General features: G+C 38.9%; 1 protein-coding gene across 1 annotated transcript in view; it reads right to left on the bottom strand.

Annotated features, from left to right (window-relative positions):
* Positions 1–3,218: 3,218 nt before the first annotated feature.
* LOC138180129 (uncharacterized) overlaps positions 3,219–25,999 on the bottom strand; it is a 351,184-nt gene continuing 328,403 nt past the window's right edge. Inside the window, exons 21-26 of the mRNA XM_069113651.1 lie at positions 22,493–22,646; positions 17,695–17,758; positions 15,319–15,339; positions 6,282–6,448; positions 5,006–5,069; positions 3,219–4,631 (exon numbers count right to left, since the gene is read on the bottom strand). Of these exons, the coding sequence (XP_068969752.1) occupies positions 4,587–4,631; positions 5,006–5,069; positions 6,282–6,448; positions 15,319–15,339; positions 17,695–17,758; positions 22,493–22,646 (515 nt within the window). The 3' untranslated portion in view covers positions 3,219–4,586. The remainder of the gene's footprint in view (positions 4,632–5,005; positions 5,070–6,281; positions 6,449–15,318; positions 15,340–17,694; positions 17,759–22,492; positions 22,647–25,999) is intronic.

Raw genomic sequence — 25,999 nt, 5'->3', positions numbered from 1 at the left:
ACAATTGAATTATATTTATAGAGCACGATCCGTCGATCGCCTGGACGCATTGTTAATTTCGCGAGATGCCCAGGAATATTTGTATCGATGAAGTTTTACGAACAAAGCTAATAAGCAACCGAAGGAAAGAATTACAGTGGAAAGAGAAATGAAATTAATGAAAAATGTAAGCTCAACGACGTGAATCGTGAATATAACGGGAATCGTGTACGGTAGGCCTGCGTACGCAATCGGAGAAAACGCTCGAGAAAACGATAAAAGTCCGGAACAAGAGGAGCAATATCGGGGGATGGGAGTTGTGCACTCGTGACGAAGAATAAAGACGCGAAGACGGTGGGTCTCGCCTAGATTTGAGCTTGACTTACGCTAGCCACTAGTTGTAATAGCCTACCGATAAAGGTATCGATTACGAGTAAGTATAAATTGTAATTACAGTGTACAATATACAGGGATAGATCTTTCTTGCTTAGTTGCTCCGCTTTTGGCGCGTGTTCCTCAGCGAACGAACACGATCAAGAGCGTATTCCTTTCTAATATCAATATATCATTTTCGAGCACACAGCATCTCGAGAGCCTTACGTATATGAAAAATGTGTTCGTTCCAAGAGGAACGAGTCGCGATTAAGCGACCAAGGTTCGAAGAGTAAAGAGTCTCTTTTCGATCCTGGGAACGTCTGTTGCGCTCAAACAGAGAATTCCCGAGAACTATCCTTTCATTCTCGCTTCTTCGAAGATTATCATTCTCGTGCATCACTAGCATATATCTTGTGTTTCCTTTACCATCGTTTATTTCTCGCTTCGTTTCGTTTCTACAGACTCTCCTTTAAAATCTACGCTCGTTAATTTAACGTTACAAGAATCAATGAGTATGTTCTGAATTGTTCGGTTTAGCTCCTAAAACGAGGACGTCCCCCGTTCAATTAATCCTTTCTTTTGTGCTCGACGAAATCGATCACAGTCGATCCCTAATTACGTTATTTACATGTACTGGCGTTCGCACACGCAAAAATAAAAAAAAAAGAAAAAAGAAAAAATAAGAATAAGAATATGTATCTTCTTATTTAGCGGCCAATTTCGGTCCGAGGACCAACTACCGGCCATTTTGCCTCTCTTCCTAGCCTAGAGAATTATCCTAACGATAGATTAGAGCTTTAAGATCTACTCGACGACAGTAAACCAACTACGTCGCGTTTAACCACGTCAGTTAGTTTAACTACTGCTGTCGCACTTTTATCTACGTAGAAAAAAAAGAACAAAAGACAATAGAAGAAGTAGAAGAAAAAACAAAAAAAAAAGAGAAAGAAAAGAACATCTTTGTCATATTTGGCTATTTCACACGACTCTTTGTGTCATACCTTGTCCCAACCCCCACCCGCCCCACCCTCGTTATCCATCGCGTTTCTTTTCCTTGACCATTTTGTTCCTCACGTTTCGTCGTTTCTTTCTTCCTCATCAGTTTCTTTTTATGTCTCCCTTTCACGCTCATGTTCATTCACTCGTGGCCACTCGCATTCCTTCTCACTTACGCTCCACGTTGAGTCACGCAACGACTTACCTATATATTTATTTATATATATGTATATATTTATTACGATAAATCTCCACTTAACTAGAACTTTTTTTTTTCTGTTCAACATGGATTATCACTCACTCGGCTCAATGTGCGTACCATTTCCCTATCGCGTTTCTTTTTTCTTTTTACTCTCTGCTTCGGAGTACTCTGTGTTTATGTGTGTCTCTGTGTGTGTGTGAGTCTCTCTCTCTCTCCCCTCCCTCTTTTTCGTTTTATAATTCTCTCTCGTTTGCCTTCGTGATTACGTCTAGCAAAAAAAGATTTTTCTGACCGATCGAGAAATCAAATTCTGTGATCGAGAATGCGGTAGAAATTCGAGGAACTTTAAACTTGAACGATGGATTCGTTCATCGTTTGAAATGAAAAATGCAAAAAACAATATGTATACATACGTGTATATATTATATGTATACATATATCGTTTAAATATATATGTAAATGAGTTTAGTTCTCTACGTAGAACAGTAAAACATATCTTCGATAGCTGTAGTTAATTTCTAGTCGAGAAATAATATTGGAAATATCACATAAGGAATCTGATAGCTTTCTGTGAAAAGCTGTCCAAGAGATTGCATCAAAATTCAAAGGATCAGTCTATCAATTTCAGCGCCCTCGATCACTCGAGCTCCGTTACAATGTGTCTATCTTTTGTAAACGAATATCGTAATTCTCGATGAAAATTGCTATTCGTGCGTGGACACTTAGTCCATCGAGGAATAGGAATCGTTTCGTCGATTAACATCTTACAAACGAATTTTTCGTTTATACGAATCAAGTGACAATTTCACGTTCAGAGTATTCCAAATCGGAGAGATTCGAATTCGAGACCAAGATTTACTAACACCATAAATTAATTTCTATTCCAATTCCTGCACCAAAAAGTAGTTAAAAAAAAATAAGAGAGCGTAGAAACCTCGATCGACAAGCTTCAAAATTCACAAAATTCGAACAAAAATTACCATCCTTAAAAGGTAATTTTCATTAACTATATAAAAAAAAAAGGAGGCTGTCACGTTCCATCTTCCATTGGAGCGTCGACAAGGCCGTGAGTATTAGGAGAAAAGCTGCGTTACATTGTCATAATCTCGATTAGGAACCGGTAGAGACTGATTTGACTAGATTCTGTTTGCCAGAATCTTGCTTTTGTCAGAAGTTATTCAAGGGATTCTCTCTCTCTCCCTTCAGCCACATTTACTATTCTACTCTTTACAGCCGCGGTTCGTTTCGCGAATCTACGCACACACACGCGCAACATAGACACACACATATTTGGCATAGAAACCCTACCGGTCACGCGTAACTGCTTCGTCGCTCTCGTCGTTTTTTCTCCTCTAAAATCTTGTCTAGCTACCTAAAGAGGGTCTCGCGTATTTTTCTTCGCCGATTACCGAGCGTGGCGTTTGTCATCGGAAGTCGCGTGTACCTCGTCGACACGAAGGAAGAGTTCCTTTCCGGCAGCCATTAGCGAGAGTTTCCTCTACCTCTTGCACGTCTTATCACGTGTCTGATAATTGGTGTTTCTGATTCATGATTAGGAAAGACCTGTTAACGCAGGCAATTAAACATAAAATTTCGTCCATACGGAGGACAAGGGTAAATAATGGTAATAATAATAATATTAAAAATGAGGATACGAAAGAAAACGATCGTTTACTCGTTTCTTTATTTCAGATTTCGTTTTCATATTTTAGCGAATTGTCAATGAATTATGTACAAAATTCTTTCTATATTCATATTTGTCATTGAATGCTTTTTACTCTTTTTGGATCTCAATGAATAACATCGCATTACGATAATACGTAAACTTTGTAATGTGATCTAAATAGTCCCGGTTTCGTTAGTGATAAAAATTCTTGCCGGGTCGCGTTTTAAAAGTTTCTCCTGAACGATTATAGAAACGTGCACGAGCAACGAATTGCATAATTACAATTGATTTCTAGAGAGATCAATTATCTATATCTATCTACTTATATATATATATACGTATATACACAAATATATATACACGTACACCGTCTAGATTCGACACATTTGCCCCTTTGTCATTCAACTTCGTAAAGTCGGAATGGCTGCCGGGTCCGAACTCCGATACGAACTGATAGTTTAATGACGCGATGCCACGTTCCCTTTACACACGAATTTCGACAGCTTCGGAACGTTTCGATTCTATTTCATCTAACTTATAACTTTGATCCTTCGCCGGATACCGATATTTTTCTTAAGACGCTCGATACGACCGTTTGCTCGGATGTTTAACATGTTTCCAACAAAACTCAATTTAATCAGTCCCCTTTGTCCGCTAATTCAGTTTACCGATTTCCCTGTCTGCCATACATCTCTGTCCTTCCTCGCAACCCTCTTATTATCGATCAGAGTTTGAAAGTTCGACGACGCTTCGGCAGACCTTTGTCGTCTGGTCGATCAACCCCAATCGAAAACTATCTCCAACTGAGAAGCACGCTTTCAATCTAATTTAAATTCTGAATGTTCTATATCATCTTCCTACGATCTTTAACCTTCTATCTCTTCGTCTATCGGTCCGCTTAATGCATTCGAAAGTCCTTTCGTCTGTAACGATTAAGCAAATTTCTTTCTCTTCCTTTTCTCTACGGGTTTCCTTCTTCTATTTTCCCTCTGATCGACTGTGTGTAACTTTAATGTACCCGTTTCGCAAACAATTTTGAAATTTCCGTCCTACTTATACGTGGCACGTTCGTAGTCGACTCGGTAGTTCTGGCTTTATTGGAACGTTGTCCATAATGGCCGGATGATTTCAGGATGAAAGACACGCTTTCGTTCCGCGTCGACGAGAGCCGAAGTCAATGATTTTGTATCGGTGCTACGAAGAAGGCTAGCGTCAGCATGCGCGGAGGGTCCAGGCATCGCTTCGTGGGCTAATCGTGATCGATGACGGATGACGATGATGATTGTGTCGATTTCTTTTTGTTCTGGTCATGTTCAGCTGAGTATAACGGTGTACTTGGAAGGCTCGCGCTCTGATATCTGACGATCCTTAGTATGGCGTGAACCTGTTGTAGCCGCCTCTGTATACGGTTGCCTGTGAAAAAGATTGATTTTTCCATCAATTGAAATTATATTTTAATTGTATGATCGACGATTTCGCCTGTTTTTTCACAGATCGCGAATATTTACGAATAGAGATATTTGAAATATCTAAAGTACAGTACTTGTTATAAAATTGAACGAGCTAAATAGAAAGAGAATCTTTGCTTAATTTTACGAAATTATACATTTCCATGAACATCTATATACTAGTTATTAATTATTAGTAATATATTTACGAAAATGTTTAGAAATAAAAGAAATAGCCACGGTTTAGTTATTAATTGTCGACGATAAATTCACAAAAGTATCAAGAATTGAAATTATTCTGTCTATTTATCATTTTGAGAGATGAAAAATTGCATTTACCCCATAGCCAGCTACTGGTCCAATACCATGTCCAAGGTAGGGATCGGCGTATTCACGCCCGTAACTGTAAACATCAACATTGAAACATATTAAGTATCCATTCTGTAATTGTAAATTAATCGATGCCTGTTAAGGAATAAAGGATAAGCAGACAAAAGGAGATACAAACTTAGGATGTTATCTAAGGATTTTCGATAGGACTATCAGGTTTTTCGGTAAGAGTATCATCAGGTTGTTGGCTTTCGACATGTCTGCGACTCCTAAGAGCTCGACCACGACGACGAATTCTTCTGGAAGGAATGGACTCCGACTGTACATCTTTTTCCATATATCTGAAGTTAGATTTGTAGAATATGATAAATATAGAATTATAATAGATATAGTCTTCTCGATTCATGAACAAATAAAAAATAAAAGCAAGATGATATCGTAAGAATCTTCGATTTCTTCCTCAGCATTTTATATCGAAGGGTAGGAATCGTTTAAAAAAAATAATCGACCAAAATCAGATTCTAACATTCTGAGAAATTAATTTCCCCATAATTGCAGCGTTAATTCCTAACAAAACTACCCTACTCGACATAACCCAAAAGTAATCTAATAATATCATAAAAATTCCCAAAATCCCTGAAAAAAATATCGATTGAAAACCAATTACAAAAACCACATTGAATTTCCACAATTAGTTTCTTCATAATCACAGTATCAATAGAACGCTAACATTGTCGAAATAATCAAAGCAAATCTCTTTTATCGATACTGTTACTATTATACTATTATATTATACTATTAAAATCCCTTAAAAAAACAACCGATCAAAATCCGATTAGAAAATCCTCAAGAATTAATCTCTTTATAATTCGAGTATCGATGCAACTCTACTAAATTAAATAATCAAAGCAAAGCTCTTATATCGAAATTGTTAATAAAAGAAACAATAAAAAAAAATTCCCAATATCCGAAGATTCATATCCCTTGAAAGGCAATCGACTAATATCCAATTAACGAAATTCCAGTTAATTTCTCCATAATTACTAGCTCCCGATAAAATTAAAAAAAAGTTCAAATCGCTTAATAATTAAACCGAATCTCTTCGTCGGTCGTGGTTGAAAAGCGCGTCTCGTCTCGAAAGAAGGAAAAAGAAAGGAGATCCCACGCGACGTCGAAGACCGTAAGGGTTATAGTATATCGCATAAAGGAGGTAGAGAAGATAGGAGAACAGAGCCCGAGGGATAAGGCGAAGGAGGCCTTTCGAAGGGAGTAGTAGTGCGCTTACCCCGCGACTGCGGCATATCCTGCGACCGGTTGTGCCGCAGCTGCAGCTGCGCTGTATGCGCGCGCAGCCACTGCCGTGTAGGTCGCTGCAGCTGCGTAGGTGGCCTGCTGAGCTGTTGAGAGGGGCGTCTTCAGCAACGGTGACGCTGCAGCTGCTGCTGCCGCGGCCTGAAACAGGAACCATGACCCGCCATGCAAGGCTCAAGCAAGCTCCAAGACAGACCAGACAGGATGTCCTAGCGGAGAAACGGTACTAACGCGTCCTCTTCCCGCGTTTACTTCATAAACGTCCCTGCACGCTTCGCAAATATTGGAACTCTCCATTCACAGATTGTTTATGGCCTTTACTCCTTAGGGGTTAGGTGTGTGGTAATAGTTTTGATGAAGGAATTGTTTGATCTTTAGATTGGTTCGTGAAACAAGCGTAAAATGAAATAGGGGTAGTTGGTGGTAAAGAGTATTTAATATCAGAACCATCGGAACAGTTGGGATAAAATAATTTCCTATAGGAATTTTCTGGAGATCTACGATATCTTTGGGATTTTTTGATAAAATACGTAGATATTCTTTTGCAGAAATAATATGGATAAAAGTTTACATTTCTCCTTGCACTGAATATTTTTCCTACTGTATTCTTAATGTTGTTATGAAGATTGTTTAGATTTACGACGATAATTTTCAGGATTTCAACGGTTCTTCGTAAGACGCGACTGAAAGATCGCAAATAATCGAAAATATTTTAGAAAAAAAAAGAAAAAGAAAAAACGAAGTATTCTATGATAAAAGAACAGCGCACTTTTAATACAAAATTTTTAGTCTGAAATTTAAAGGATTGCTGTAAAATGTGTGCAACCCTGGACATAAATACATCGATGGATGGAACCATTCAACAACGTAATTTACGATCTCGATATATCTATGGATTCCTTGGATAATTCATGGGTTTTTTAAAATAGGAAATTGCTTTAGGTACTTTATGGTTTTCTGTACAAGGTGTGGAAGGAGTGAAGACATGTTTGTAATCTTTTTAATCACTGGAGAGTTCCATAGGTTTGCAGAGTTTTTAACAAAGTAGGGTATTTTTGTTTTTTTTTAATTTCTACAACGTGCAACGACTTTTATAGATGCGTTTCTAAAGCATATGGATGAGACAGGCGTGCATCGTTCATTCACGATATTTTTTACGACGTTGTTTACGCAGCCGGGAACTTTTATTTTGAGCGCTGTTTGAACAACGAACGCTGTTTCATCCATATGCCACACGGTGCAGATAGTAAAAAGTTTCGAGCACTCAGCTAAATGTGGTTCTCGAAGCTACTGCTTTCTGTCGATCAAAGCTCAAGGAGGCGTGATTTATGTACAGAGAATGATGCGAAAATGATTACATGTTATTTACTCGTCGAAATCGATTTCTGCGATAATAACGTACTAATATACTCTTTATCGTTTATTTAACTAATCAAAGGTCTCTTTTAAAGAGGTGGTCAAATAAATTTTTCTTTAAAGAAGAAACTAATTTTATTTTATTTTTCTCACAGGAAGAAATTAGACGTTTTATCGTACGATAATAGAATTCTAAAGGGAAAATGAAATGCCAAGAGTGATTTAGTTACGAGATGTTAACTGTCTCGGATAACTTTCGAACGCGGCGAGTATCGATGTTCACGTCGAGATTAAGACATATCCATCGAGTGTACCATTCATTCTCGGGGGGAACGCGAAATCTACGTGCATGCATCTAGAATACAAGTGTATCTTCTCTAAAGATATCTTTCTATCACGGGATTTCGCCTGTCAAAACGCTTTTACGCTATTTTCATCTCGCGTCGTCGAATAGCGACGCTCGAGCATAAGAGAATTTCTTCTCGACACGATGAAAAATATATGCAGGTTCGATACTTTGCATATGAAAAAAAAAAGAAAGAAAATATAAAAAACGTTACTCTCATATCCGATAAAATATAGAAATACGATACAAGAATATAAAAATTTTGTTAAACTTAATTCCATGAATTCCCAAGAGAAATGGATCCTTAGAATTCCTTTTCATGTAATATTCTGCAATTCTATTTGACGTTCGTAGCGAGAAGTGTATCCACTTCTGGTGATTTTCATGGAATTATCCATTCGACGGATTGAAGCCAGGCTTATTCCGTCACCATCTATGGGAGAGCGCTTAAGTGCACCGAAATTAAATCTCGCCTTTAGTTCTGTTCCGTTTTATTAAACTCTTTTGCCCCGCTTGTAATTCTGCGATCATATTATTCTCTTTCTTAAACGAAATCGTTAGCCGCAAGCCGAGAATTCGTCTACTGGTTCTCCCGCTAATGAAACGCGAACCATTCGCTAGATCAGGGTCTTTTAATTAACTATATGCGTTCCACGAACCTGCAACAAATTGCATATCTTCTTAGGTACACGACTTTTGATTTTCTTTTCCATAAAACATTTGTCACTACTAAAATATTGTTATCCTTCGGTTATATATTTTCTGGTAGAATTTTTATTTTTACCATGATATTATCTTTTTCAGTTATTGCTTTTTTTAAGCAATGATATTTTACACAGTTTGTCGTTTCTTTTCTATTTTTAAATTTTTCTCCAACTCACAAGCACGATAACAGCAATCAAGTATGAAAATTTTCGTGACAAATTTTATAGGAGATTCGATATTCCAGGTACGAGGAAGATTTTTTTAAATTAAATAGAGAATTTCTACCATACAAGGGGGAATTTAGAGCGCACCTTGCAAACCCCTTCGAGATGGAACGCTCACTTGCCAAATAAGCGAACGTTTTTCAAGACGCGATGATTAATGATGCTTTCCAAGCACGTCGTTTTCTTTCGCAACGTGTGCATCGAGCAAACTCCTCATAAATCATACATCATATGCTTTTTGTGCAATAATTGTACTTGATTTCTCTTCTCACGAGTGTCTAATTTAAGGAACGCTAACGTCACTCAATCTCTTTATACAGAAACAAAATTCACCCCGTTGAAACAAGTCCAAATTCCAAGTAATCTATCTCTTTCCTAAATAATTTAACTTTCTGCTTTCGGATCCCTAACAATAATTCAACGAATAAATGACAAATATCAAAGAAACTGAAGAAACAATGACCAGAGGAAAGAAATATTTTTCCACGATAAAAATACCGTTAACGTTTCGTCAATATCACCTGAAATACCAGGAATAAGGTTCCCTACTCATCCTCGATCGTCGCGAAACTTTCGTTAACAATTCTCCTCTCCGGCGAACGAAGAACATCGAGTGAAAGAAGCGGAAACACGGTTTCAACGGCGCCAGGAACTCGTGGAACAGGCCGGTGCGTACCGCGATGGAAGGTCGAGGTTGGAGCGCGACAACGGAAATAAGAATCCGTGGCCGACGTTCCTGGAGACGGTAAAAACTCAGGGGAAAGTTTCTGGGTCGCGGTTCATTTCCAAATGCGAGACACGTTGCTGGTTGCGCGATTTTCGACCGGGATACATCGTGGTATGTGGGTCAAGTGACTCTCGGTTGGTCTGCCCTATTCTGCACACGCTGTTTAGCCAACCGACCACTCCAACCGTGGAAATTATTTAACGTTCCTTGAAATCCTGCAACTTTATTACCTTGCTGCCTTTCACAACAGTCAGTGAGATTCGAAAATGGACCACCGCGACGTACATCGGCCAACAAAAGTATTTCGACATTTATCACAGGAAATTTTTACGACCGTATTATATGTGCTTGATAAACATTTTGAAATTTCACTAGCTTCGTACGATGCACACAGTACATTTAGAGAATCTTCGAACATGTACTTTTGTTGGCCTATCCGTGTTCATGAAGTAGACTCGTTATAAGTTAAACTTAATTCGTGCAGCGAGAAAATAGTTTAATAACGTCATTTTCAGAGAGAATTTCCATTAGCAAATAGTGAAAATCCTTTGCGAAAATACTATAGTGCTGTTGCTTCAGTTTTTTTTTTTTTGAAGTATCGGAAGCCTAGGATTAACGTCTGACCAATGCGGGGACAATCTACTTTCGCTGTTCATCGAAGTTATGGACAATGAATTCTGATGAAATAGAAAGCCAGAACTTCGATATCTAGTACACGGTTAGAGGATTCAACGATATTGGCTTCTGAGAGAAGCTTTTAGAATATTGAAAGTCTGTAGCTGATGTCTAATCAATGCCAGTTCTAATAAAATCGAAGAACAACAGTAATAATTCTTAGACAAGATAACATCTATAACATCGTCCGTTTACTGCTTGTGGAAAAAGCAATGTCTGATCAACGCAAGAAGCATCTACTTCAAGCCAACGTCCAAGACGTAAATACCGAATTTTAATTAGTTAAATAATGGCGATAATTCTTCGAGAAAATTATACGATATCGCGACTCTACTCCTCTGAGAACGTGAATTTCGGAATTTCGAAGGTATAGAAACGATGTCTGACAAATACAGAGTTTTACTTTCGAATAAAATTACGAATGTTAGAATTAGAAAGTCAGATTTTTCACAAGAACATTCCACGATATTAATTTATTCCTTTGGAAACGAAATATTCAGAACGTGCGAACCCAGCGTTGACGTCTGACCAATGCCGAGCTTATCTACTTCTATTCGAGCGACGTTAAAGTCTGAAAATTTCTTGCATCCCAAACTTCTATATTTCCATCGAGCCGAAAATATATTTAACAAGATACGAGTTGCGATCTCTGTAGAACATTTCGACACGAAACTGCTGGCGTACGATACTTAATTCCAGCGCGGTAAAAGGTGCATCGCCGCAGGGTCAATTAACTCTCGGTTATTTTCAAGGGTGGATGCAAAGGTGGCTGGAAACCAGCGTTACAACGTTCATCGCGTAGTTGCCCGCCGATCGTTTTCCTTTTTCCATGTCCGTTTCCGTCTCCCTATTCCTCGCTGAACCTCCGTTCCGTGAAACGACAAAACCGCAACGGGGATATCGCGTTTACGCCGGCCTGGTTCACGGGTCAGATGTTACGTTAACGATCTCCTCTTTTCCCTACATAACGTTTCACCAGTAGCCACGAGAACGTATCTGGATAATTACTCCCTTTTCGTCCTATGCTCGATCCACTTTCACCGCCACGCGGGGCTGATTTTGTTTCAACTAGCCCGGAAATTGGAGTCGATGCGTTCTAATTGGTCGGAAAAATTTCAACGGCCGTACGGAATTTCGTGCAATTTGTCCAATGCTTTGGATACCGAACAACTATATTTTCGTTGTTTGTGAAATAATTGAAACGTTAATTATCGACGTCGGTATCGACTTTCGTTGCAATTTACTTTATTAGGCTGTCTATGGATACGTAAACATTGAAAATTTAATGTCGATATAAACGAAGCTTTAAACAGCTAGTATTGGACAATTGCGATTGCTTTTAATTGGAACAAGTGTTTTTAAAAATTCTTTATTTCGAAATTGCAGGAATCAGAATGATATTCAGTCCCCTGTCAATTCTCATAAGAAACGAATAATTGAAATATGATTATAACTATGAAAATAATGTTCTGCGTTTATCATCATAGAGAGTTCATTATATTTTTCCAGTTCGTCAAACCGTGTTACGTTTAAGAACGAAATTGTAATTTAATTAATCACGGAACTAAAAGGATGACACGTTTAAAAGTTAAAATAGCTGATTATAGTATATAAATTCTCAGAACTTCGACTCACGCAACTGTAATTTCCAGTGCAATTGGTGCCGGTATCGACTTTTATCCTAATTTATCCCCCTAAGCTCTCCATTCTCCCAACAAAAATACTAAATCCTCAATTTCTTTTTTCCATCGAATAATAATTATCGTATTTAACAGGGCAGCTTGGAAGACGGAAGCTCAGCGAAATAGCCGGAATGAAGCTGTCGGACGCACGAAATGACGCGACGTTGATTTATGAAGAGAGAAGAGGCAGGCTTCCGCGCGGACCACTGGCTCTCTTCCTGAAAAGCTCGTAAATCCTGGCGGACAACCAGGATCCCTCGTGGCCGGTTCCGTGAGGCGAATAAAGACGAACCGGTACGCCGGTGCCATCAGAAAGAAATCGAATCGTTGGCGCGGTCCCGAGCAGGAAATTAGCCGCGGAAAATTCTGTGGCCGCGATTCGACGCACGCGTGTCTCTCGCAAATTTACGACGCTGCATTCTTTCGCTTCTCGATTTACTTGGTCGATCGTTCGTGCTCCATTTACATTTCATCCCACGGAGAACCGGTTTGCAACCCTCTCCCTGCTCTTTTACGTTTTCTTTTTCCTTAACCCTAACTGTTCGACGTGAAATTTGTTCGATCACCAGTTTGTTTGTACAGCCGTTGCTCCTAATCGAAGACGCGTGTTTGCTTTTGCTGCAATTTCGGTTCTAGTTCATTTTTACACGAACAGCGGAAGATTTTCAAGTGGACGAACAACGTTAGGCTTTCGAAATTTCTAGACCGAAACTAAAGATACATTTCTCGAGTATACACGTTGCTGTATAATTTTGTTCTTTAACTATCGTACGAACGGTGGGAAATTTGAGGCACCGAATCTCAGATCTTTTCAATTTATAACTCCGATTTCCGATTAAATTTCTGAAATTAGATCGAGTACATTAGATGGAGCGTACATTAGCGTGTTGTGCTTTGGAAGCAACGATTCTAAAATGAATTAATGTTACAAGCTGGCTTTATCAAATAGTTCCGACAAAGCTATCCTTGATTCAAGAATCAAAACGTTTCTCCTAATGTATTTCAGGAATATAATGAGATTCTATGTTCGCTAAAGACTCTCCGATAATTGCGTCTAATATTCCTAAGGGAAAGAGACATGCCTCCTATGTATACGCAAAGAAAACGTTTACGTTCAGCTCTACGAAGAAGACATGGGGCGGTGAAATTTCCACGAGATTTTGATGATCCCTTCGAAAACTCGATCACCGATTCCAGCAAGCTACGTACCTAATGCACATGACGCGTACGATGAACGCAACTATGATGAAACGTATCTGACGTAGAAAGTTTCTCGCTGTGAAAATCGATATGCTCGACAGAAATACTTCGATCGCGTAATAAAATCACCGGGACTTGAGAATAAACAATTTAACGAGTAATTATTTCTTTATCTTGCGAGATTTACTAAGGTTTCGTTCGAATAAACGGAGTCTACGTAAACAGAATTCTACAGTAGAATACTCGTTCTAATTTCTAGCAGTTGAAACACAAATCACTGTTCAGACTGTCCGTTTGAATTTGCATAAAGATTACAGTTCACGTACAACCGATACGATCGCAACTAAAGCATAAACGTTGAAACGTCAACGAAACACAACAGACGGAAGATATTAAGCTCTATCAAATTGCAAATGATCTTGCAGGATTCTCAGTCATCCCTCGAAAGCTTCGAGCTTGATATCCATAGATGGGTTCGAACTATCGACTTGACGTTTCGAGAATCGAGTGCACGAGACGGGGCGAGGTTCGACGATGCTCGACGACGCCTCGAGTGCCTCGTCGAGCATCTCGAATTCCAGCAGTCACTACATCCACGACGGTTTCCGTCAAAAGCTTTAGAGGAACCACCCCGTTGCGCGACAACTCGGCTTCTCTAACACGTTCTCGATTAAGTCGCCGGGCAGAGAACTAATTTCAAGGGGCTGAATCTGTCGCCATGGGGTGTGTCGGTTTGTTGTGGGATGGGTGAACTCGGAGCAACTCTAAACTAGCTAAACAACTCTTTCTAAGATACTCGCCGGGTCCGCGGAGTGCTCACCAATTGCAGCCGTTGCTTGCAGCTCAGACGCGTCTCATCTTCGTATTATTAATGGAGAGGGAGGATGCAGAAACAAAGGAAATTTCGAACTTGCCGGATAATTGGCCTATTTTATACTTCTTTTTTACTTTCACGTATATTCTGACTGGAAAGTTCGCTGCGCTTTTTGCCGTTTCAACGAAATTAATTTTTCCAGACACTTTCCTGGCTACTTAACGAGTTGATGATTACGCATACTATTGTAAAAAGTTGATTCTCCGAGTTATGAAAGTGTATCACGCTAGCGAACAAAGTTATAAGCTAATTAATTTTGAAACTAAAATTTAAAATACACGCTTGAATTCCAATTCTCGTGATTCTACAGCGCTATGACGTGGCTCATGTAAATTATTATGTAAATTAATAAATGTAAAATTTGTTAAAGATTGCCAGTAAATTGTATGTAATACTCGTATGTAGCTAGCAGCGTATGTGGAAGAGCAAAAGAACGAAGGGTAGAAAAGGAAATAGCGAATTTTTGTCGATATTTCTGCATCACTTTGAAGGATGATGTTAGAGCTATTCAAAAACAGTAATCGACGATTCTCTTCGATAATCGTGGAAGAAAGTTGCAGTTGTCGTGTCGGCGAGGAACTTTTTTCTCCGTTTGAAAATTATGATACACACATTACTTCCTATATACTCTAATATTCTCAACGTACAATATCGTGTGTATGTCTACGTAAAAGCGACAAACCCATGGAAGAGAATAAAAGTATCACTTTCTAACAACAAAGAACAGAGGGTAGGAGCAAAAATAATAATAACGAAAAAGAGAAAAGAAAAACAAAAACTACCAATCACATGCATTACATTGATACAGAAGAAGGAATAAGAGGGAGATATAGATAATAAACATTCGGGGAAGATGCACAGAACAGAGGGAGAAGCTTAAAGAACCGCAACGACAGAGACAGACTGTGTTTATAATACTTGGGATCGTAAAACAGAAAGGAAGAGTAAAAAAAAAAAAAAAAAAATAAATAAATAAATCGTTGTTTGTATTAAACGAAGAAAGTAAAGTGTGATACAGATGTGAGACGTTGGTACGACGATCGGTGAGCACTCCTGATCGGCCAGGTCCAAACGAGAGAAACCACCAAGAAGACAGGACAGGAGAGAAGAAAAAAAAGGGGACAAATAGTTAAAAAAATAATGAAAAAAACAGGAAGAAGATAATAATAGACAAACAACGGGCGAAGAAAGATCACTCAGGGTGGACCCTTAAAATTCCTACCTCCAGAGCGGGTGCTTTAGCCTGAAACACAAACGGCAAACCTGAAAAGAAATTCCGGCCAGATTCGGGTGGATTTTAATATGGCGTCGCGTTTAACGAGGGATCGTTGTCGTTGGTGTGGACGTTGCTTAATATTATTATTATCATTATTATTATCGTCAGTGTGATAGAACCTAGAAACGAATCTATACATGTTCGTTCAGTGTCTGTGTGAATCGCGTTCGAATGGTAAAATCGATTTCGTGTCCACGGTGTTTTGTATATTTTGATACTTCGAGTAAATGTGAAGAGAGAATGAATGAAAAAGAAGGGGTGGAAAATGAGCGGATGGAGAGAGATCAGGCGACAAAATGCAACAAGATGCTGCACGATCTTGCGACGCGATGTGGTGCAATGATCGAATCGCAAGAGACGCTTTCCAAGGTTTTTGATTCGAAGGGTTCCGAGAACGATATTTCATCGTTGTGAAATGTATTTACTTAGCAATAACGAGAGCAGATAAATAAAATGAGAAATATAATCTTTTTGAAATGTAAAATTCGAAAACGTCTCTTGTTAAACTACCGCGAAATAGTAATATATTTAGAGAAAAAGATTTTATTACGTAAAATCGAGAATGCTGACACGTTCGACCCAGTTCACTGGCATTCCATTAGTCAAAATTTGGCAGGTATTTGAGCGCAATCGATTACGTTTCAACTATTAAAAATATAGATTTTTTTATCAAGTTTTCCGAACGTGTCAAAGTATCAACAAACGCTGTTCCCCGAAATTGCAAAAGAGCATCGATCTCACTTATCCCTCACTTAACGTACAAAAAAATAAACTCATCTCCATTTATATATAAAAAAAAAAAAAAAAAAAAAAAAAACGAGCATGGAGAAGGATGTGGAATATATTCGAAAATCTAATTTCTCCCGCGTATGTCGTTGCCATATTACCAGAGCGGATTTTTGTAACGGAATGACGTCGAAACAAGAGGACAGTTGGCGAAATGAGCGCGATGTTCGAAATTAATTTTCATGCCGCGCGGTGGCGAGCTGCAAACCGGCTGTCGAGGAAGTAAAGCTCAAAAACGATAGCTGTCGTTACCCGTTTCCTGTGTCTGCTCTTTTGCAATTCCTCGTTGCCTCTCGCTTGTTTTATCATTTTTTCTCTATCTCGTTCGAACGAGATTTATCCGTAGATTTTTCGCGTACACGATGGAAGGCACGAAAGAGAAACGAGAGATGGTGAGAAAAGGGAGGAATGAAAAACCGAAAAAAAAGAAAAAAAGAGAAGAAAAAATGGACGAACAGGCGGATGAAAAAAAGATGGACGAGAGTGACGGCAGATGAAAGAACGTAGGGACGAGATAGGGATGGCGTAATTGTTATCGGGATTCTCTGCGTTTCACGTGTGTGCAAGCCTGGCAAAACGTGTCAACTAACGTCAGCTGTTGCTTGAGGCCATTCCAGCTAAACGGGTCCGGAACAGTTGCAGACTTTAGTCAATATTCCTCTGACTTCTTTTCTCTTTGTTCTAGTTCTCTCTCTTTCCCCCTTCTATCTTTTTCGTCTATAGTTTTGTTTCTTTTTTTTTCTTTTTGTTCGTTTTCATGTTTGTTTTTACCCTTTCCTCGCTTTTTCTTTTTTTTTTTTTTGTTTTTGAACGCGTCTCGTGCTCTGTTTCCGCGACACGATCGACGACGTATCGATTAGAAAAGGTAGCTTTTTTTTATCGGTAACAATGAACTCTCCCTTTTGCTAAGGGATAAGAACGACCGACCGGTTCGCCATTGTCACGTGAAAACGCCGTTTCCTGGTCGATCGGTGTGTACAAAGGCTACTTCATTTTGGAGTGGCGGAATCATTGTCCGTGACGAATTTTCAATCGCGTCTTTGTCAATATTCGTGCAACTTGTCAATTCTTTCTGATCATTTTTCTATATCGAATTAATATTTCGATAATTCTATAGATACGAAAGTTTACGTAGAAGCTAGAAACTAATTATTGCGAACGTATGGTTCGTAGTTTTAGAAAAAATAATTGCCATTTATCCACAGAACGTGTATCCAAAGTGAAACATCGAAAAACGCTTACTAATTTGGAAGTTTCAGGTGGTTGGTTAGACCGTGTTCAATTTTATGCTTGTCGAGTAGATCGATGAAGAAAATCGATACGCAAACAACGATCAACCGGGATTCGTTTACCAATTAATTCACGATAATCTATCGGCAGCGTCTGAAAGGTGATCGATTAAGCGGGCTGACGTTTCAATCTGGCCGAGGGGCGTCGCTCGATTTAATTAAAAACTCATTCGTCGTCGTTCGCGCCCCGGAAACAGAGCACCGGCGACAATTTCCGGCGGAAAATCAGGGAAATCTCGTGTCTCACCTGTAGCCTGTAGTTGGGATCCTGTGTCGCCGCGTGTGCAGCTAGGAACGGGTCGTAATAAACGCTGCAAAATAAAAATCACCAATGTTAGTTTTGTATATGTGCACGAATTTCTACGCAACCAGCATCTTTTCGATTATTTCTCGATATTTTTCAACATGTTTTTCTTTATATATTTTATTTTTTCGGTGCGTGTTTCGTTTTCCTTCAAAATGAAGTATAAATTATTTGTTTCTTTTTTAAAGCTTTTAGTCCTACCTCTCTTTTATTCGATTTACCTTTTGCTCCAACTTGTTTCAACTTTACTTAAACTTGTATTGAATTAAATTTTCCTGATTGAATTATTCGATGAAATAACAGATCTTTCTTGGACATTTCAACGCACGCGTCTTCGTCGCTGAAAAGAGGCTGGTTGCCTTCGATTCTCTGTAAACGAAACGTTGACAAAAATTTCGTTTCTCGTGGCATTCGAAACGCAATTGAAGCGTCGAGTGCTCTCGTCTTGTTAGAAGCTTCGAGTTCCACGATCGACACGATATACAGCGTCAAAGGATATGATTTAATCTTTTTTATTCGATCGAGGACCACGCTGTTCTCGCGACTCGATGAATTTCACCCATTTGGCGAACGAAAGAATCGCTGCGTTCGATCAAATTCCGAAATAGAACGCGTGCCACTAGTCTCCAACTCATCTCTTATACCTGACGTATTTATTCGTCGAGTTACAATGCTCTCGTTCGATTCTCGACAATTGTATCAAAACCCTAGCGCTTCTCAATAGATCGCGGAATGATTTTTTTGAAATTTCGAACCGTCAAAAATCGCTGTACGCTGTAGCTCAAAAATATCACGCACTTGCTTTCCTTTAACAGGATATAATTTAATCGTAAGTTTCCGAAAAAAAAAGGATTTATCGATGTTCATTTCTAAAGTCTACTATGCAATAACAAAATCGACGCTCGCGATTGTCAAAGCTTGCGGAATTATTTTGTAGTTTGGAAAGCTCGTTATCTGCAGATTGTTTAATTTTCTAAATTAGGAGTTGACGTTCTTCGTCGACTGGCACGACACGAACACCGACATTATTCCAAACAGCGAGTAAAACACAATTACACGATTTAATGCGTTACTGTTAATTTTTTCAAGCAGAATTTAAATTCATCTATTGCTAAAGTCTATCAAAGTGTCGAAATATTTATGAGCCGTGGCGTACTCATCGAAGTAATGGAACTTTGAAACGTCTCGAAGAATCACGTTTTGCAAGTTTTGTTTCGAACAATCACATTTTGCAATTTTTCTTTCGAACAATCATATTTTGTGATTTTTCTTTCGAATCGAACGAGAAAACGTATCGAGTCGATCGATTTTACGAGAGACGAAAGTTTCTCTTTCGCCATCTCCATTTCCCCGTCGATTTTATTCGTCGCCGGTTATCACGGTGTATTCGAGCGAGGTCAACGAAAATTCATAAATCACATCCGGCGTGTTCTTCCATTAAAAACGTGTCGGTATCATCGGCGTGATCGGTGGATCGAAGAAGAGTAACGAACGATTTCAACGATTTACGAACGCACGGGAATACCACCCTTATTTATGAGTAATAAAACTGACGATTGATCGGTGGGAAAATATGGTTGCCACGCGGAAACATCGACGGCTTCGAAATTTTCCATCATCCCCTTTTATCCGGTTCGCGCCGTGCGAAATTGTTTAATTAACGAGCGATGCTATTTATCGACGCGCGAACGCGTATTTGTTCGCGTTCACCGATGGAAACAAATTAAAAATTCCTTTGTCGTGAAAAATTAAGGAATCATTCTAAACGATCTATCGCTGCGCGTAACTTACCCTGTTATCGTTCTTTAACCGCTTAAGAATTATATTTGTTCAGGAAATTCTATTAAAAGAAAAAAACATTTAATTTCTACTATTGATTTAGTAACATTTCGCCATTGCAAGTAATTACGATTCGATTAATTCAACTTTCCTAATTAATTATATGATTGGAATTACGACAAATCTTCGAATTACACTGTTTCGTTCATTGTACAATGTTTCTATTTTAACGGATTTGGATTGGATTTTTATAATATCATTCACATTGTCCGATATCCTCTTCGAAAAATATCCATTTTCTTTACATTAGCTACACTGTAATTAAAAATTTAATTAATACATCCAATTGACGTTCCAGAAGAAAAATAACATTATCAGAGGAGGTATGATGCATATCTAAATTTCTTCAAATTAATATATCCTTAAGCGATTAATTTTTAAAATCCTCCATAAACCTCATACTTCCTTTTCATTTAAATATCGAAAATATCAACGCTATAAAAGTTTCTCTATCAACCGTACCAAGTTCGCGATGATCACGTTTATCCGTTCGAGGCTTCCTTTAACCTCTGATAATTCCTCCTTGCAAACAAGTTCCTCTCAAGCAAGTTTCTTTACAAACCTCCTCCTCCGCTATCCGTCGATCGTATTTTCACGTTTACAAGAAAAAAACGCTTCGTTATCGTGTAATATTGGTTTATCTATGTTGACTAAAAGGCTTTTTAAAGTACGTTCTATAGAAGGTTCTCTCTGGGGGAAAAGGAAATTGCGATTGGCCTGGTGGAAAGGTTACATCGGTGCATGCAGGATGATTTCGACAAGCAGACTATAACGAGCGAGACACGTGCAAGAGGACTGGTCGCAGCGGGTAACCAGAAGAGCGGGCTGGATTTCGATGACACTCGATGATCCGCGGCGACAAATTGGCAGAATTTCTGTACGGTCGTCGGTCGACGCGCAAAACTGGATCGGCTGTTGAACGAAGTGTGAATTTCCACGTGAAACTACTGCGTTGACGTGGCCGGCTGTTGCGTTCGAGAGAGGAACGTGATATAGGTACGAAGAAATCCGGGTCAGTAACTCGAATATTCCTTATTCGCCAGTCTCGTTAAAAAATATTTCATCCGACGAGGAACTCAGGGAAATCCGATGAAACAGCTCTGTTGCAAAGTGCTTTTACTATATCGTGTATCTTGTATTTCTCTTGTGTATCTGTATTCGTGTTATCTTGTATTTATAAAACGATTTGTAATTTTATTTCGAGATCCTGAATTTTAACCTGTCAGCTTGTGTAAAACGCCAGGACGAGACATCTCATTTTATGTTTGCTAATATTCAAATTTTTCAAACTAATTGTAATACATAATATATGTTTTAAAGATTATTTGTAATTTCATTTCGAAGTCACGTATTAGAAAAGATGATTTTTCACTCAAGTTACTAAGCCAATTTTCAGCAAAAAGATTATTTTTTATTGGAAGATATGTATCCGTAGAAATCTGATAGTTTAATATAGCATTTTATTAATTTTTAATTCCAAAAAATTATACAAATTTGCAACCATATTTTAGAAACGAGTCGGTTAATAAATTAAGTTTATTCATTTTCTGTCTGTGTTGTAATTACGATTGAAAAATTGTTTAATTTGACTAAAAATTGTCTTCGTCTCGTTTTAACTACCAAGAAACTTGTAAAAATTCTTTACTATTTCATTAAACGCCCGATATGTAGGGATATTCGTATTATCGACAATGTTAACGATTTTAAAGTGACACAATGGATAGTTTGCTCGACGACAGTTGACAACTACGCTATCCATTCTAAAACAACATTCTCAGAAACGAGCTGGCTGGAACTACAACTACCACGAACTTCGTACAACGAATATCACCATCCTTTGTGCCAGAACAAGCACTTGAACGACTTCTTCTGTACTCTGAACACCTCGTGAACTATACGATCTTCCATTCACGGACTTAAACAGTGTATCTCTTAAACTTTCTCACGTAACTGTTCCAACTTACAAACTTTGCCGCTCCAATTAAAGCTTGTGTGTGTGCCAAGACCCCAGACATGCCTCGAACCCAGTGAACTTTGCTACTTTGTTACAGAGCTGTTCGTGTACTAAAACTTCGTTTTACTCTTTAACGTTATCCCCTCTATATTCAATAATCGCCAGACTAAATGTACGAGACCGTTTTATAAATAACGTGCATTTTCTGAGAATTCAGACAGAAGTTTCGTCGGAAAAAATTTTACAAATAGAGAATTTGATGAGACGACAAATGATGATAGAAAAATTGGGGAGTACAGGGCATTGATTAATTCGTTAAGAAGCATAATTCGTCGAGCAGAGAAATTTATGCGTAGCAATTACACGAACACGGTATTATTAGGAATTACACGTTGTTTCGTTAAGATACAAAAAAATGTGTATTCTAACAAATTATTCAATTTTCTATTCCCTCTTATCTTACAAAGCAGCCCTATAAATAATTCCGTTATTTTAAGTTCGCCTCTCAGAAAAGCAACATTCGTTACCGAAAGGTTAGACTTCAGCTTCTCGCGCAAATTAATCTTTTCCTGCGACGAACCATAATTGAACCGATATAATTTAAACACAGATTCATTTTTACCTGTAATAAAATTGCAACGAGTAATCTACTTCGGGTATTACGCATATTTTTCTACCTTCTATGCATTTTTATATACAAGTAGCTTTAAAATCTACAAAAATCCGTGCTTCAACGATGTAATTTATATTTTCAATTACACGCGATATCTCAATCTCTTTTTCATTTAAACTGAAAACCTCGAAATTCCGCCATTTGATAGATCACGCATCCAGCAACTCCGCTGATTAAAAGTTACCCGCTGCGGCTTCGAAATACCAAAAGTACCGTTGAATTGCCATCGTTGGTTGGCGCGTCGAGGACGGCGCAGAACGTCGGAATCTACTTACGCAGGTGCGAAGGGATGCAGGGCCGTGGCCGCAGCCGCGGCTGCGAGCGGCCCCGGGTTTCTGGCAAGAGCCAACGCCGCTGCACTGGTCGGGAAGGCTGCTCTCGCAGCGCCCACTCTTCCTCGTTGGATGGCAACTCCTCTCAGCGCCGCTGCTGTAACAACACACACAAACGCACATGCCAATGCTTGCCTACCTTTTCGGTTAGTGTTTCTGCTGCCGGCCAAAATCGCTTCGCTGGCTCTTCTCTTTCTCTACTTTCTTCGACGTTCATCGATATTCTCCTTTTTTCTTTTATTTTTTTTTTCTTGGAGATAAATCGTTGACAAACCAAGGGCGACGACGAGACGAGATTAGACGAATTTCAGGGAGTTGAACAGGCTCAGGGAAACTTTCGACCACGGACGGAAGGTTTGGAAAATCTTGGAAACGCTCGTTGCACCAAAGAAGGCGATTCCTTTGAAATTCCCATGGAAATTCGATGGAAGTTAACCAGACGTTTAAAAATTGATTTCTTTGCGGGAAACTATCGTAACAACGGATTTATTCGGTTTCTGTCATTCAAATATCTATTTCTGCATCGAATACTCGAGCGACAAGCGGAATCGCACGTTTGGAGGGAAGATTAAAACGACGAATCGATAAATGAATTAGAAGAATAATCAAAGATTATGGAGACGCGGAGATCTGAATCTCGAGATGTACGGTCGGATGTACCTGATTTTGACAAGAAGAAGGACAGACGTTATCCGTTTTCCTCCGAGAAACGACGATGGAGAGATTCGGATTTTCTCATAAATAGTTGGCTGCAGCGTTACCGATCCAGTCGAACAGAGTCTAAGAAAAGTAGCCAATATCTGGAGAAAGGAGATGTTGGAAAACCAACTACGTCTAAGTATAGTCCATCAGCTGCAGCTGATGAAAACCGACGCATGGAAATTGCTTCTACGTCTGTAGATACTTCTCAGACCGTGAAACTTCCCAAACCTACTATAAACATCGATCGGATAACACCTAAGGAAGATGACACACCTGCGAGTGCAGTAAAATTTTCTCTGCCGCAGGAACAGCAGGAAGCTTCAAGACTCAGAAATATTTGGAGTAAATGCAAAAGATTTTGCGGGAGACCCGTGTGCTAACTCACGTAGGTCATATTTTTCTGCGTTCTGTTGCCGCGTGTCTTGACATACTTTGCTGTTTGCCTCCTGGACAAGTTCAGGAAGAAGAGGCAATTTCTCTCTTCGGGGGAAAACTTGAAAGTGTAGATGTCGTTGGAACGTCGATGAGTCCAAAGGACGAAGATATCGAACAAATTAAATACCAAAGATTTGCGTGGAGTGTTGGAAGTTACGTAGAACGCGTGCGTGAATTCCGTAAGATTAAGAAGAGTTTCCGAATGTGCACCAAGAATCTACATCCTTCCAAGATGAATGATATCCGTGAATGAAATAGTTTAGACGAATATTTGGCTAAAATTGCTTATGGCCAAAATTTTGGCTGAAGTAAAGTTCAACGAACCTCTTTGGGACATCTCATGGCGCTTCAAAATACACGTGTCCGTCATTCGTGTCCAACGAACCAGACAAAGAATGACGTGTAATTCCATTCCAACAATTCTTAAGAAACCATAAAGTCGACATAGATCTCGACACGAGTATTTATTACAAGATAGAAATCGACTGAAAAATCTCAATAACAACGCTTCTACACAGTCTGTTCGAACCTTTCGGAAGAATTGATATTTTAGATAGGAAGATAAAATCCGACTGATCAGCCACGAAGAATTGATATTTTAGATAGGAAGATAAAATCCGACTGATCAGCCACGAATTCCGATAGAGCAGAGTGATAAATCGTCATTGACGATTCTTTCGTGAAAGGTGGCAGAAAACGAGCGAGCTTTCAATGTAACGATCAAAGACGAGAAATTTGGTCGACTGTTGGAGCGACAATTAGGATGAAATCGGGTGTTCGTGGAGCTCGTTCCGTTGATGGAACTCTTGGAAGACGACGGTTCTTTCGGCGCCCGGAAATGCTTGCATCGGCGGCGTATCCGGCCTCGATTGATCGCAGACAGACTCTCTCGGTCCTTTGATCCGGACAGTGAAGCAATAAAAACTGATGTTTCTTGCCTACCTTTTGTCCGAGCTGTCACCGTGTGTGCGTGTGCCTCAACTAACTCGTTGTCTTTAGACTTCAGCATCGGTCCACGTTCAACTTCCGCCTCGAAGAGATCAAGGAGCGTTTGTGCGACTCGCGTCTTTTGTTTCTTTTCCTCCCTCGCTTTTATCGTACGATCTTTTTTTTGCTTTACCGTCACAAAGTTCAGAGAGAAGGAAAAGCGACTTGTAAAGCAAAGTGTATCAGTAAGCGCTCAGTTAACGTAATTTAGTTCGTTTAACGAAGTAAACTTTCTTTCTCTGTCGCTCGGCCAACTTTCTTCAGCTATTAATCCAGATATGCCTGTTAATTAAGATTCTGATAGCAAGACAATTCTTTTTTATTTCCAGATTTTTGCCAACACTCGCGTTTCACGTAATATCTTTTGCTTGTTAAGCTCAGTTGGAACAATAAACTAACCATCGATATCAATAATAATATAAGAATTTACTTAACACTTTCAATTTAAATAACAAATAGAGGTTTTAAATATTCGGTCGAAGAAAATGATATTATTTATTATTATAATGTATAAAATAGAATATGTATTATTTTTTAAAAATAGTATGGAGCAAAAATTCACTTATATCTGGATTAATTACAGAAAAGAATATAATTTTTTTTTTTTTTGGATATCGATACTGATACGAACGTTTGAAATTTTTGACGATATTTAACAATTTTCCCGGGGGTTTTTCCAAGCTCACTTGCTCCTTTTCTTTCTCTATCGTGCGCTCCGAATCTCTTCAAGAAACAGAGGTCTCCGTGAGGATTAGTAGACAAAAGAGAGAAAATTATTGGCGCAGCTGGTTACAGGCTAGAAAACTTGATACAACGAGCAACAAGTAAAACATCAACAATCAACAACAACAACGGAATAAGTATTAAACAATCAACTACCGTGCAAGTGTCGCACGTGTGGTTAGCGCGAGTACAAAAACGGAAGTTAAAAACCAGAGCCGCTTATTCGACTGGATGGTTACAGAAGCCAGACCTGACATCCGGTCGCTATTTAGTACAATACAAAACTTGGGGTGTGCGTCAAGAAAACAAGACTAGAGCGTGATGCATTTTACAGCAGGCACATTCCAAAAACACATTGGTAAGATCGTGAGAGTTAAACAAGAGAATAAATCGAACATCGCAACGAATCGATCTGTGGTTTGGCGAATGTCCTCTTAAAACCATATTCTCGAAAGATCTTCCGTTTCTTTCGATTTAATAAAATTTACCTATATTTGCGAAAATTGAATTGAACTCTAATTGAATTTTTCAATCATTACATACTAAAGGAATTTCCAGGTAGAAATTCAAAATTCGTTGGCCTATCTTCATCGGTTTTCATAG

This window comes from Bombus flavifrons, chromosome 5 (genome assembly GCF_040668555.2).
Source record: "Bombus flavifrons isolate JBK064 chromosome 5, iyBomFlav1_principal, whole genome shotgun sequence".
NCBI classification, from domain to species: domain Eukaryota; kingdom Metazoa; phylum Arthropoda; class Insecta; order Hymenoptera; family Apidae; genus Bombus; species Bombus flavifrons.
This window is presented reverse-complemented; position numbering and strand designations above follow the sequence as displayed.